Source organism: Adiantum capillus-veneris, chromosome 12, assembly GCF_014529385.1.
Source record: "Adiantum capillus-veneris isolate H3 chromosome 12, ASM1452938v2, whole genome shotgun sequence".
Taxonomy (NCBI): domain Eukaryota; kingdom Viridiplantae; phylum Streptophyta; class Polypodiopsida; order Polypodiales; family Pteridaceae; genus Adiantum; species Adiantum capillus-veneris.
The window spans coordinates 63,676,087-63,688,645 of NC_140942.1; the positions used below are offsets into that span (position 1 = coordinate 63,676,087).

Sequence of the window (12,559 nt, forward strand, 5' to 3'; positions counted from 1 at the left end):
AGTGAGAAATGTGAATGGTTTGGGGAGAAGGTAGTGCCTAACCTTCTACATACATAAATCACACTCACCATGATGAGATCCACCTCAGTATAGCCTCTTTTCACCTCTAGCTTCACCCTGCTAGCATAGTAGAAGCATAGCTCCAATAGCAGCCTCACCTATTGATGGATTCACATAAAACTCCTTATCCCAATTGGGAGATTGTATAGCACGAAGAGAACCAAGAACCTCTTTTATACCTTGAAAAACTTCTTCACATTCATTTGTCCATTATAGAGGATCCAACCTTGCTACTTGCTATAGAGGATGAAGAAGTTAAGAGGACAAAGGAATGAACCTTGACATATGCTTCACCTTTTGAATAAAAGTAGCAAGTTGCTTTGTATCCTTAGGTGATGGAAGGAGCACCAAAGCCTTCACTTTGTCAAGATCTGCTTCAATCCCATTCTCTGAAATCATATGCCCCACAAACTAGGCTTACTTTCCATCCTTCTTTGGTGTGACAACAATAGGGCTCACCCATTTTGCAACACTCACAGGATATATAAAACCTGCTTTGAGAAGCTTGTCTACCTCTTCCTTTAAAACATTAAGTTGTACTTGTCCCATTCTCCTTAGCTTTTGGCGTACATGCTGAGCTCCTTCCTTGATTGGAATGTGGATTTCCTCTCCGCTGAGGCCTCTAATTTCCTCATAGGAAGTGATGAATAAATTGGGAAATTATTGTATCATATGGAGTCTTACAATACCCTGGGCAATATTCTCCGAGCGAATACAAATTCGAGCAAATATTTAAGAGAGCACATGGATTTATGAAGCACAAAATTAAACGAACAAAACACACCTATCATAGATGCCAAATGAGCAGTCATCAAGAATCCGCAATCATCGAGAATGCCAAATGGATGCCAGCATCCCTCGAGAAAATATGGCACCGAGGTAGAGAAGTAGGTCCCATATGCAATTCACTATAGGGATTTTCAAAAAGATAAATGTGCATTCCATGATGAAATGTTTAACCGTATCTTGTGTTAAACATTGAACAACTCAAGTTTCCGTGGTTGATTCCCTTTGGAACCAATGAAGCATTGCAGACACCCACTCTAAAGTCCTAGCCAATGGTAAAATAATCCCCAACAATGGCAATGCATTGACATAAGGCATGGTCATCAGTGTGCATTACTACAATATGAACATAAGATTAATTTTGGAAACCCAATCAATAGGCTATATTTTAACAAAGGATGTCCTCTCTGTTCTGCAAGTGTACCTCATTGAACCGATGCCTTGCTTCCTTTTTGGGCCTCTCATGTGTAGTTGATGGCATACTTCTCATAATATAAAATATTTTGGAACCAATAAATTCATCGTTCAATGCTCAATGCACACCAACATGTGGCACACTATCAGATGTATCTACTATGCAAAATGACCATAATGATTACTAGGCAGAGCCTCAGAGTCAAAAGTGGAAGTTTTATCTGCATTTTTAGAATTTGTTGACAAGTGAATTCGAATAGGAAGCTTCATCTACATTGATTGAGCCAGAACAATTTGAAATGCAAGATGTTGTCAACAAAGGAGTATGTGTGAAGGGTGTCAATTCCAATTATGTTGAGTTTGAACACCTAATAAACGATGCGCTTATAGATGTTCAGGGAGCCTGAAGTAACGATAGTTAATATAGTCTCTACGGACTTGCCTCACTCCTCCTTTGATGATGCATGGGCTTCAACATTGTTAACATTTGCAACTTCTTTTTCGATGAAACATTATGTTTTGAAGAATATGGATACCAGCATTATGAATAAGCAAAACTATGCATCTAGCCCATGTGATGGTTGAATATCAAGGTCAAAGTCCAAGGCATGCACATTCACGTGCTCACAATTATGCAGGCCTAGTAGAACTATGCATCCCTTTTGTGACTATGCCAAAATTGGCATAGTTGCAAAGGTAAGAGCCGAGGGCCCCTATATATTTAGTAAGATCATATATCATATATGTTTGAAGAAATGGCATTAAATAGTAGAGAGTTCTCATTTTATTTTAATGAAATGAAGGGAGCATCTTCCCTCAAACTAGTAGTGTTCCTAATACACAATTTTTCTCTTGTATTAACTTTGCTTTGGCATGAGACTATCCAATGATAATTCAACTTTGTTTTTAGCTTGAGCTAGGAAGCCACATTTCTAACATTTTTAGGAGTTTCACTTTAGGCTATTGCATTTTTAGTAGGTTCACTTTTGAAATGCTCGAGGAGTGGGACTACAATTTTCCCTAAATGCTACTAAATTTCTTAATATTGAAGGGGACTATGCTCTAACCGTTTTTAAAAAAATTAATGAGCACTGCAAAGGCTTACATGTTGCAACACTAGCACAAGTTGCCAAGAGAAAAGGTTGGAACACATAGTCATTCCTTGCGCAGGGGCCCTATAGGCCTTGGGTAGGTCCCTCTCTCTCCCTCTCTCTATCTCTATCTCTCTCTCTCTTTCAAGTCTTGAGTTCAACTGTCCTCATCGGATAGATCTTTAAGGTCTCTTGGGATAGTTTCCTATGATGTTAAAACTCTCTTCTCTTCTTCTTCTTCTTCTTCTTCTTCTTCTTCTCTTTGATCGTCTCTAGTGCATGCCATCGGTCAGCAACGCGTTGGAAAAGTATACTTCCAGTCTATTGGCGCATGCGTTCAAAAAAAATTGATGCATCATCCCGCACTTGACAGCTAGTTGGTAGTGGCAACCAGCTCAATTTCTCACAAATTTTATCACCTGACCACAATGATATCACTGTCAGGCTAATGGGCATAGTTAGAAATAACTGCTAAGCTAATGGTCACATGAGGCATAGTTATCAGTTTATTATTTTAATAACTATGCCCCAATAGAACTATGCTAGGTGTTTTGCGCGTATGCAAAATTGGCATAGTTATACAACATTACTCGCTTGATTTTAATGTGCACTCCACAGTGAATCGTTGTAGGCTTACGTGGACGAACCAAAGAGTTTCACCGCTGTCGCACAAATCCGTAGTGTTTGTGCAAGCTGATAGGAAGCGAGGTCTCTCTCTCTCTCTCAATTGTCTTGCAGATTCATTCATCTTACTTCTTAGTGTTGGTAGCTAGTTCAAAGCAAAGTTCGTGTGACCAAGCAAAGAGAATTGTTGCTTGCATTATTTGTGTCCAGGCAAAGTAGGCTCTAACTGTGCCCCGCATGACCATGCCCTAAGCTTGCACATGCTATAAAGCCCCTCTCCCATTGCCTTTGTCTTTCTAGACATCGCACGCCCTCAGGACTAAATGACACGGATCATTTAAGAGGGGGGGGTGAGGGGATCAATGGATGGGAACTCCACGCGCGACCGTCGAAGTGTTTTGGGCCGTAGATGGCTTATTAAAACTAAACCCGGCCAAGAACTAAACCTGGCCAAGGGTCCCGTCCGGGTTTAGTTCTAGGCCGTCCAGGTTTATCGTTTATATCATTGTGTAAAACGGCTTTGGTTTCAAATGTGCACGGGCTGGCGTAGTGGTTAGCCCATGCTTCAAAAAGCATTGAGGGGCGACATTCTGGGTTCAAACCCCCGCCCTCCACTAGCGCCGCCATTTTTGGGGTGGACTTGCCCGCCTCGAGATCCCCGCCATCGTCCTTCACCGTCGATCCCTTTACTCGCCCCCACGTCCCATCCTGTGTCACTTAGTGTCGTGGATCGCCCGCCGACGTGCGCTAATTCCAAAGATGCCTTGGAGGGAGAAAGTCGGCTGCATTCGACTCCTCACATTTCACCTCGTGCATCAATCAGAGGCCCTGTACTGCCGCACGGCGGCGTACAGTGATGCCAAAGGCGCTATAACAAGCAGACCGCATGCTGAGATTTCGTTAGTGAGGTCGGACCCTCCTTGCAACACTCCATGGGCCTTCCTACTTAGGGAGCTGTTGTTAGCCGCCCCACGAGCAGCTCAAAGCTTAGCCGCAATCTGTTGTTCAAGAAGCCAATCTGGTGCTGTTAGGCAACGCGAGAGAGAGAGAGAGAGAGAGAGAGAGAGGATCGTTTCTCTTGCATTCATTTGTCTGGCCTGCGAGCAGCGGGAAGAAGAGAGGTCACGTAAGTGGAGGGAGGTATATTGCACCACCATCGCATTCTGTTCAACAAGGACTTTATGGAAGGTAGGTATGTGCTACGTTCACAAGACAGTGAAACTTGTTCATTGTCCTACTAAGAAAGTGGATCGGCTTTTGCCCAAATCTGCAAAGTCTGCTCCAGAACCTCAAAAGCGGCCATAACTGGATGTCACACAGTTTAGATACTTTTATAAGGTGAAGGCGATGCTCCCCCCACTTGAAAGCTAAGTTCCCTCCCCAAGCTGTAAGAGAATTTTGTACTAGGATCGATTTGCAAGGTGGATTGAATTTTGATGTCCTTGATGACAATTGATTGTAGCAAAATCTACTAACATAATATGGCGGAAGGGGGAGCCCTTTACACGTGTTGCAATCTACGATCTGAAGGCTAAAGTCCAAAACGAAAAAAAATCCCTTTGCACGCGATAAAGAGGGAGAGAGAGAGAGAGAGAGAGAGAGAGGCCGTCGAAAGCGGCAGGCCGTACTAGTCTTTCTAAATGTATGTGTGTGTGTGTGTGTGTGTGTGTGTGTGAGAGAGAGAGAGAGAGAGAGACAGAGAGAGAGGGTCGCGACCTGGAAAATTGAGGTGTCCATGTTGGCCAAGGCTGTAACTTTGTCCACATGAGAGCTGCCAAGGGTGTACGTGTGCTGCATTGAAGGCAGTCTTGGTTCCATTTTGTAACTATGCCAATTTTGGCACAGTTACAAAAGTTTGCGCTTACTAGAACCGAGATGGTCCATACAAAAGTGTGTACTTACTAGAATCGAGTTGGTTAAGTATGATGCGTGACCACAATGTGCAAAGCTCCATTATCCATCCAAGTTACTGATAATTGAGCCTCGTGTGACCATCACCCAGATCAGTGGCTGCGCTCTAGGCTCAAAACATAGAGAGAGAGAGATCCTTCTTGAGTACAGACATTGTAGAAGTATTGAGCTCAAGTTTGTTGGGGGATTTTGGAACTTTTTATACGATGCGTACCAACACTTGTCCAATGGGGAACTCATAGTTTTCTTCCCAAGACAAGATAAAACGACAGCGTGTGATGAAATCATGATCATGGTTCGTTAATTTTTTATGTCTGGTCTACAAGATTCACTAATATGTGTGAGCATTTATTCTTTGAATGCATGCCCATTTTTTAATCAATGTGAATAACTGCATAATATGGTTTATTTTTATTTATCATATACTTCAGTTATACAAAATGACCCACTCTACTCAGTAAAGTATTTTTAGAGTGCAATTTTCAATGTCATTTTAAAGCACCCCCTGATACCTTCTAAGAGCTCTTGTCATATTTGACAGGTCAAAGGAGCATCGTCCTAGTGGGACATTGAAACTTCAATGGCTTATCAAATCACTATCTATGGTCACCTATAATAGTGATTGCTTTCCTAATGCCATCTACTTTAATAGGTGTTCTGGTCATTTCCAAGTGTTAATGTCAATTGATTGTCCTTTCTATATATGAGCAAGGGTGCTAATATGAGCAAGGTTGCTACTCGTCCTGGTATTTATGATCTTGTACAAAGGTTCTTAAGTCAACCATCAATTGCATCAGCTACCAAATCACTGGTTAATTTGACACACTCTTCAATGTTAGAGACGAGTATGTAAACCCCTAAGATGAATAGAGCTCCCTTATGAGAAGAGTGTTAAAAAGAAGCGACCAATATTTGTTGATGTGGAGCACATGTCATAAACCAGAATATGTGATAGTAAATTGAGCCTATGGTAGGGCCTAATGTGCAAGCAAAAACTATGTCCGAAGTTTGTGAGTATCGGCATGGGGCAAATGTTCAAAGAACACTTTGGGCTATAAGAAGAACTCCACCTAGTTAGAAAGATGACTTGTTTTGGGATGGTTGGTGATAGGAGTGCTAAACTCGATGACGAGAATCTTGATCTAACATGTGGGATTTCAACTCCATGTTGTTGGGGACCATTGCAACTATTTTTTGTTAGCATTTAGATTTATTGGCAACTTTCATCAAAGGACTTTATAGAATGGAGTTTTGAATCTTTTGACTGCCTTGTAAGCATTATTTTTTTGTAAACTATTGAAAGTCAACAACAATGGGTTTGATTGTTTTCATTTTATTTGAATTAGTTTGCTCGGTTTAACTACGCGCTCGGATATAATTGCTTGGAGATTGGGATTCCTCCATCATTTGTAGGTACTCACCCTTCTCATGGCTAGTCAAGTCGGAAGACAGTATACCTTGTATCAGCTCCTGTTTGACATTAGGTTGAACTTTGGGTTGCATCAACTCTCCAATTTGCTCATGAGGACCAGAGATATCCTCATTCTCCAGAAGGCCAAGAAATCTTTGTTTCCCATCATGCTCTTCTTCAAGAAACAAGGAGCAAACATATAGGATCACTATCGCTACTATTTTCCACCTCGCTGCCATCATCCCCTTTATCTTCTTCTTCACTTGAGTACTCTTCTTCATCACTTTGCTCATCAAAATCAGCATCCAGAAATTGTTTGCTAGCCATGTCAAACCTCTTCTTATCACTCCTTCTATTGTAGAGAGTGATGGTACCATGTCCCCAATCCTATACAACTTTGGTTGCTTGTACCCATGGTCTTCCAAGGATGAGAAGAAAGCACCAATACCCGCGTGCATAACATGACAATTGACCAGCACTTTAACATCGAATGCATCCACCTCCAAGTCCTTTATAAGTCCCAAGCACTTCACCCTTGATTGGTTGGCAAGCTTTATGCAAAAACCTGAATTCTTCACCATGTTGAGTCCCAACTTTGATACACAAGATTGATTAGTAACACATACACAAGATTGATTAGTAACTTTGATACACAAGATTGATTAGTAACGCATACATGTGCACGTCCATCAATATACGCCTCTCCAATGCGCTTTCTCTTATGTCATGCATCCGCAGTAGGGCATATATCAGGTAGCTCATTCAAAAAGAGGACTCTCACATACCCCCTTGTAGGCTCCTACTTCCATTGCATCTTTAACTTAAGACATCTCCATGAGTTGGCCAAAGGTAATATCAACCTTTCTACTCACCAAATCAGCTCTTAAGCTATAATTTGGTTGCCCTTCTCCCAAAGGAAATTCGGATGCATTCTAATATGTATCACTCATGTCATGATCTCTTGTAAGCCTCTTTCTTACAGGCATAACTATAGCTCCCAAATCATCCTCTTTCTTCTCCAAACGGATTATGCTTACCATCTTTGTTTTTCCCTTCTCTTCAGTTGTCAAACCACTTGGCCTTGCTCTCCCTTTAATCTCAATACCATAATCTTGAGCTCGAGAACAAATTTGTGAAGGAAAGAGGAAACATATCACCACCCATTCTCTTTGGCTTGTCACATTGAGGGCTTTTATGACCCCATTCACTACAATTATAACATTGAAACATATCCCCTCTTCCAACCATGTTTCTTCCTCTATCACCTATAAATCCCTCATTGCTTCCATAACCACAACCATATCCATAGCTTTGACCTCTTCCACCTCCCATCATATGCACACTAAAATTGTTTATAAGACCTACAACCTCTTGCATCTTCTTACAAAAAGCATTCACATCATGCGAAGCTTGTTGATTATAACCTGGCTCTCTGATAAGGACCCTTGGTTTCTCTACAGCTTTCGCTTCAACTTTTGACTCAACATTGTTTCCAATTTGATGAAGACACTTCGCTTTCCACTCTTTATTTTTTGCAGTTTCAATTGTCTCCTCAAAGGTCCTTGGTTACTTAAGCTTCACCTTCAAGCGTAGACTAGTCCTTAAACTTGCAAGAAGCCTATCCTTCTTCAACATGGCTGGAGGAATTTCAACCCCAAAGATGTGCACCACTTTGTCCATAACGAATCGAATGCCTTCACAAACTCTTCTATGATCCGGCCTTCACCCTGTACCAATCCTTGAATAAACTACCATACATTTTGTGGGTCTTCCACTTGTTGAAAGTGTGTAAGAAAAGTATGTCTTACCATTTCATAAGCCGTAACTAAAGGAGGTTGGGTTTATTATATCTCCTTTTCGTAGCCTTCCAACCCCAACCAAAACGCCTATGCTCCCTTGGGAATTTACAAACACACTTTCACCCAGAAGATCATATCACGTAAGAACAAAACCACCATCAAAGCACGGATTTACAACACACGCCGACCAATGCATATGAAGACAAGGACCTCCCTCCCCTTTCACAATTGAACATCAAAAATCCACAACTTCAACATCAATTCCACAATCCATAGATACATGCCCTCCCAATCTATTTGCACACAATTTGCCACTACACTGCCATAACCATAACCCTACAGAGAACTAATGGTAACTTGAAGAGCACAACTCCAATTGGGACACTTTAAAGCTTGGAAGAAAGCTTGAAGAATGACTGACGAAAAAGCTCAAGATGATCAAAATTGAATCTACATGCCACTACATGCAAAATTGATGCGAACATAGAGTTGTTCCAGCACTACGCGTAGAGAAGACAAAACAAGAGCAAAAACTGCATTAGAAACCATCAAGGAGACACAACAAGCTAAAACTTGCAATTGACTGATTGAACTTTTTTAAGTTTGTACATGAGTTTTATATACAAGTCTCAATTCCAAAAACTCATTAATGGACACGTACAATAACCCAACAATTGACGCTCCACTTGCCTTGCATATACATGTGTTTTGACTAATGCAAACAAAAAACCCACCAAAAAAAAAACCCACATCCTTTTGACATCAAGCATCATGTCCGTATGTACAAATTAACAAAAAAACGTTGTGTTGCAAAAATGCATCCAACATCGTCTACAAGACTAATCTTCAAATTTGAGTATTTAAATCGTTGTTTTTCGACGCTTTGACCATAGTAGAATGTTATTAGATCTTCGGGAGGTTTGTTTAGACATTCTATTGTTTTTGAGACTTTAGTCGTGATGAATCAAGATCCATGTACCTTGTCATAATGTGACTAGACTTTGTAGATTTATTCATTTAAGTCTACTAAAGCTTCCTTTAAAGATTCACAACAATCCGAGTTCATTTCGTCGACAAAATGATATGGACTTAGAGTGGTAAGAAAGTAATAAACAAATTTTTTGATAATTGAGTGGTGATTTGCTTGTTGAGTTTATGAAGATCACATCTTGAGGAATGATAAAGTCAAAAAAACCTCCGTACCTCATCAAAGTCACATTCTTAAGTATTGACAAATTATGTTAATGCCAAACAATAATGCTACAAACCGCCAACATTGAAAAGAACAGAGTAAAAATATATAATAAAAATGTGGTGTCCAACTAAGTGTCCGGCTAAGTGGATGATCGTACACTATACCTGCCAAACACACCCCATTGACATTCGTTTTCTACAACTCCCCTCGACGATTTTACATGTGGAACACATTTTCATTACATGCGACTTGAAAGAGGTCATATGCATTCTCTTGTACATTGCCATGTATGACACGAAGATTTGTTACTATGGCTTGCTTCAGGGAATCATTTTGTACCCATTCGGGCTATAAATGATCCACAATTCAAAGAGCACTCCACATCCTAATCTCAACATCCCCAAGTTGGGACTTCCACCCTAATGAGATGCAAAGGAGAACAATTCCTTTCTACAAAAACTCAGCCATTCACTATTAGAAACCCTTCCGCTTAAGATTATGCCCACTTATTTCTAGTTTTTAAGCACCTACTGTGGTAGGATGATGTTAAACTTATTATGTAGATACTATGGACACCCTTTTTCTATGTCATAGGTAACTTTACCACCTTACAATACCCCCCACAAAACAACCCAGCCTCCTTGTGCTATAAGGCAAGGATTTGGGATGCCTACTGGCTTATCCACTTTCAAGTTACCCGTTTTGAACTTCGGACACGTGGAAAGTGCGTTATGCAATAAAGAATACACACTTCAATCACAAGAAGCAGCATTCTAGAACTCCAAGAGTTTCACTGTAAGGGAGAGCTTTGCAGTATCATGTACCAATTATCTAGCCATCAGCCAGATATGTTCCAGAGTAGAGGCAATGACTTATCTTCAGACAAAGCATAGTATAACAAAGGAGACAATGATGTATAGAGACAGTGACGTATAGGCTGAAATCTCCGCAAAGTTCTGCTTCACACTTCGACTGCTACATTAATTACACTTCCTAGTGTCAGGCATCCTCAGAAGTCATACCTTTGCCACCATTAAACCTATGGCCAATCATAAGTGAATTCCACATGACCAAGAGTTGACTATACTCGTTACAGCTGGCATTCAGGGAGGTTGGAGCGCTCAAGGTTCCAATTACTTCTGCTTAATATTAAGAAGGTGCACAATTACTCGTCAAACTAGCTAATACAGCAGAACAGGGAACAAATATCAGAATTGACTGACATTAGGATACTTGCAGGTCAGCTTGGTAAGGGCCTTCTAAACATAACCAGCAACAGCAGATCAAATATCAGAACTAACAATGCCATCAGAAATAACAGGAAACCCAACAGAGCAGACTTCAAGGTACACATAAGGCAACCGTGCAAACAACCAAAAAGCCTGTTCCAAACTAAAATGAAGTATACCACATTGGAGAATAGCACAAACCACAGATCAAGAGCTTGTAAATCAGACAACCTTAGTCTACGAAGATGCAGAAAACTTTTCCACACTTACATGTGCAATAGCCTCATCGAGCTCAGCCTTCAGGTGACTTTTTCAATGACTTCCAAATCCAGAAAAAAAATCCCACCTCACACCCACATAGCAATAGGAGGTCAACTTGTTAACTCTCAACAACAGTTGCCTCAACCAGAAGATTTCAGCAAATGACTGACATAAACCTAAACTTCAAAATTTGGTTTCATATAAAGATTGCTCAAAATTAATAGGTGTTTGAGCTGAGCAAGGAAACCACCCAGCAGTCAAACTACACCCTAATCCTCTTCAATAACCTTGGTTCCAAGGCCTCGGTATCCAGTAGGTGGTACCTCAGCTACTGTTACATAAGAGTACAGATCTTCCTTTGCATCTTCCTCCACATTACGCTTCCTTGCAATCCTGATCCTTACTCTCTTGGGCACGTTCCTGATCCCACGGCTCCATAGGTGCTTGTTTAGCTTGACATCTACACGCACATCTGAGGTCCCCATCATTTGTTGGGCAAACTTCTTGATCTCCTTAATAGCTTTAGGGGCCTTCTTCTTGAAGGTGCTGCAGATAGACCAAAAACTAGCTTAAATTAACTGGCAGAGCAAACAGGCAAAATAGCTGTGTTTCAAGTGCTCATGGAATGCTTGGAAGTAGACAGCAGGAAACGGTAACTGCCAAAAAAATCCCCATTTGGCCATCGGAAAAAACCCTAAAGGAATATCAGGCGCTCAATGACGAGGATAGGACTGAGCATCCGGAGCTTTTTTATCGCGGTTGCATGATTTTTCACAGTCGCATCCGTAACAACAGAACGACCTAATCCAGGACTGGGAGATGTGAGACACTACGGGCCCTTGCCCATAAGCAAAGAGCATCACGCATTGCGTATATGTAAAGGTAGTGACCTAACCGGACACAGCAGCCAGCGGAAGCGATTCGGGGCCACCATAAACTCCCGCAGAATTGCCTTGCCGAAGAAATTGAAAATAAAACAGAGCACAGGCATTGCGACCACAGTAGTCCATGTAGCAGCAATCTGGTGAAAATACTCTGTGGATCTACAAGGGCAAACAATACGAAGTGACGGATGAAATGAGAAAGATGTACCAGCTATGCAATCGCTTGTGCAGATTCACAGTGAACTCGCGAGTGGCGACCTCGTCCTTGCGACTCTTGCCCTTCTCCACCATCGTGTCTCCCCACTTGCACGCGCTGGAAGCTGAAAGAGAACCCCTGGACGAATACTTTGCCTGACTTCTTACTAAACCCTAACTCTCCACGTTTCAATTTCTCGTGGAATCCGCGTTCACATTTGCGTGGGCCATTTTAACCGCCGCCAAGACATTTGAGGAATAAATAACACCTATGGTAAAGAATGTTTAATTTTTTAGGCAGTTCCTCCTTCATCCGGCAGTGTATTCTGCAACTCCGGCGACCGCATAGGGACTGAGAGAGAGAGAGAGAGAGAGAGAGAGAGATAAAAATGTGATGAGAGAGAGAGAGAGGTGAAAGAAGGCCGTCGGCCATACTAGTTTAACCTAAAGCAAGGAGATCCACTTGTTATGCGATGAGTACTATATTTCAGCCAGCAATCTTCCAAACAAGGGTTAGAAAGAATCAAAGACAAGCCATACTAGTTTAGCCTAAAGCAAGGATAATTAAGAGAGCCACTTGTTACGTGATGAGTATTGTATTTCAGCCAGCAATCTTCCGAAACAAGGGTTAGAATGAATCAAAGACATTATAGACTAAGCACAACACCAAAGGAAGTTGCCATATTTGATCTTCTATAG

General features: G+C 41.3%; 1 protein-coding gene across 1 annotated transcript; it reads right to left on the reverse strand.

The window, feature by feature from the left end:
• Nucleotides 1-10,958: 10,958 nt before the first annotated feature.
• Nucleotides 10,959-12,031, reverse strand: LOC147445831 (large ribosomal subunit protein eL31-like). Its single transcript, XM_086525209.1, has 2 exons — nt 11,874-12,031; nt 10,959-11,327 (listed from the first exon to the last, which is right to left on the reverse strand). Exons 1-2 carry the CDS (start codon nt 11,954-11,956, stop codon nt 11,051-11,053), a joined length of 360 nt encoding a protein of 119 aa, XP_086381335.1. The 5' UTR covers nt 11,957-12,031; the 3' UTR covers nt 10,959-11,050.
• Nucleotides 12,032-12,559: the final 528 nt, after the last annotated feature.

Coding starts and splice junctions, on each gene's coding strand:
- LOC147445831 (XM_086525209.1), bottom strand. CDS start 11,956: ATGGTGGAGAAGGGCAAGAGTCGCAAGGACGAGGTCGCCACTCGCGAG. Junction 11,328..11,873: donor CACAAGCGATTGCATAGCTG/GTACATCTTTCT, acceptor GTCTATCTGCAG/CACCTTCAAGAAGAAGGCCC.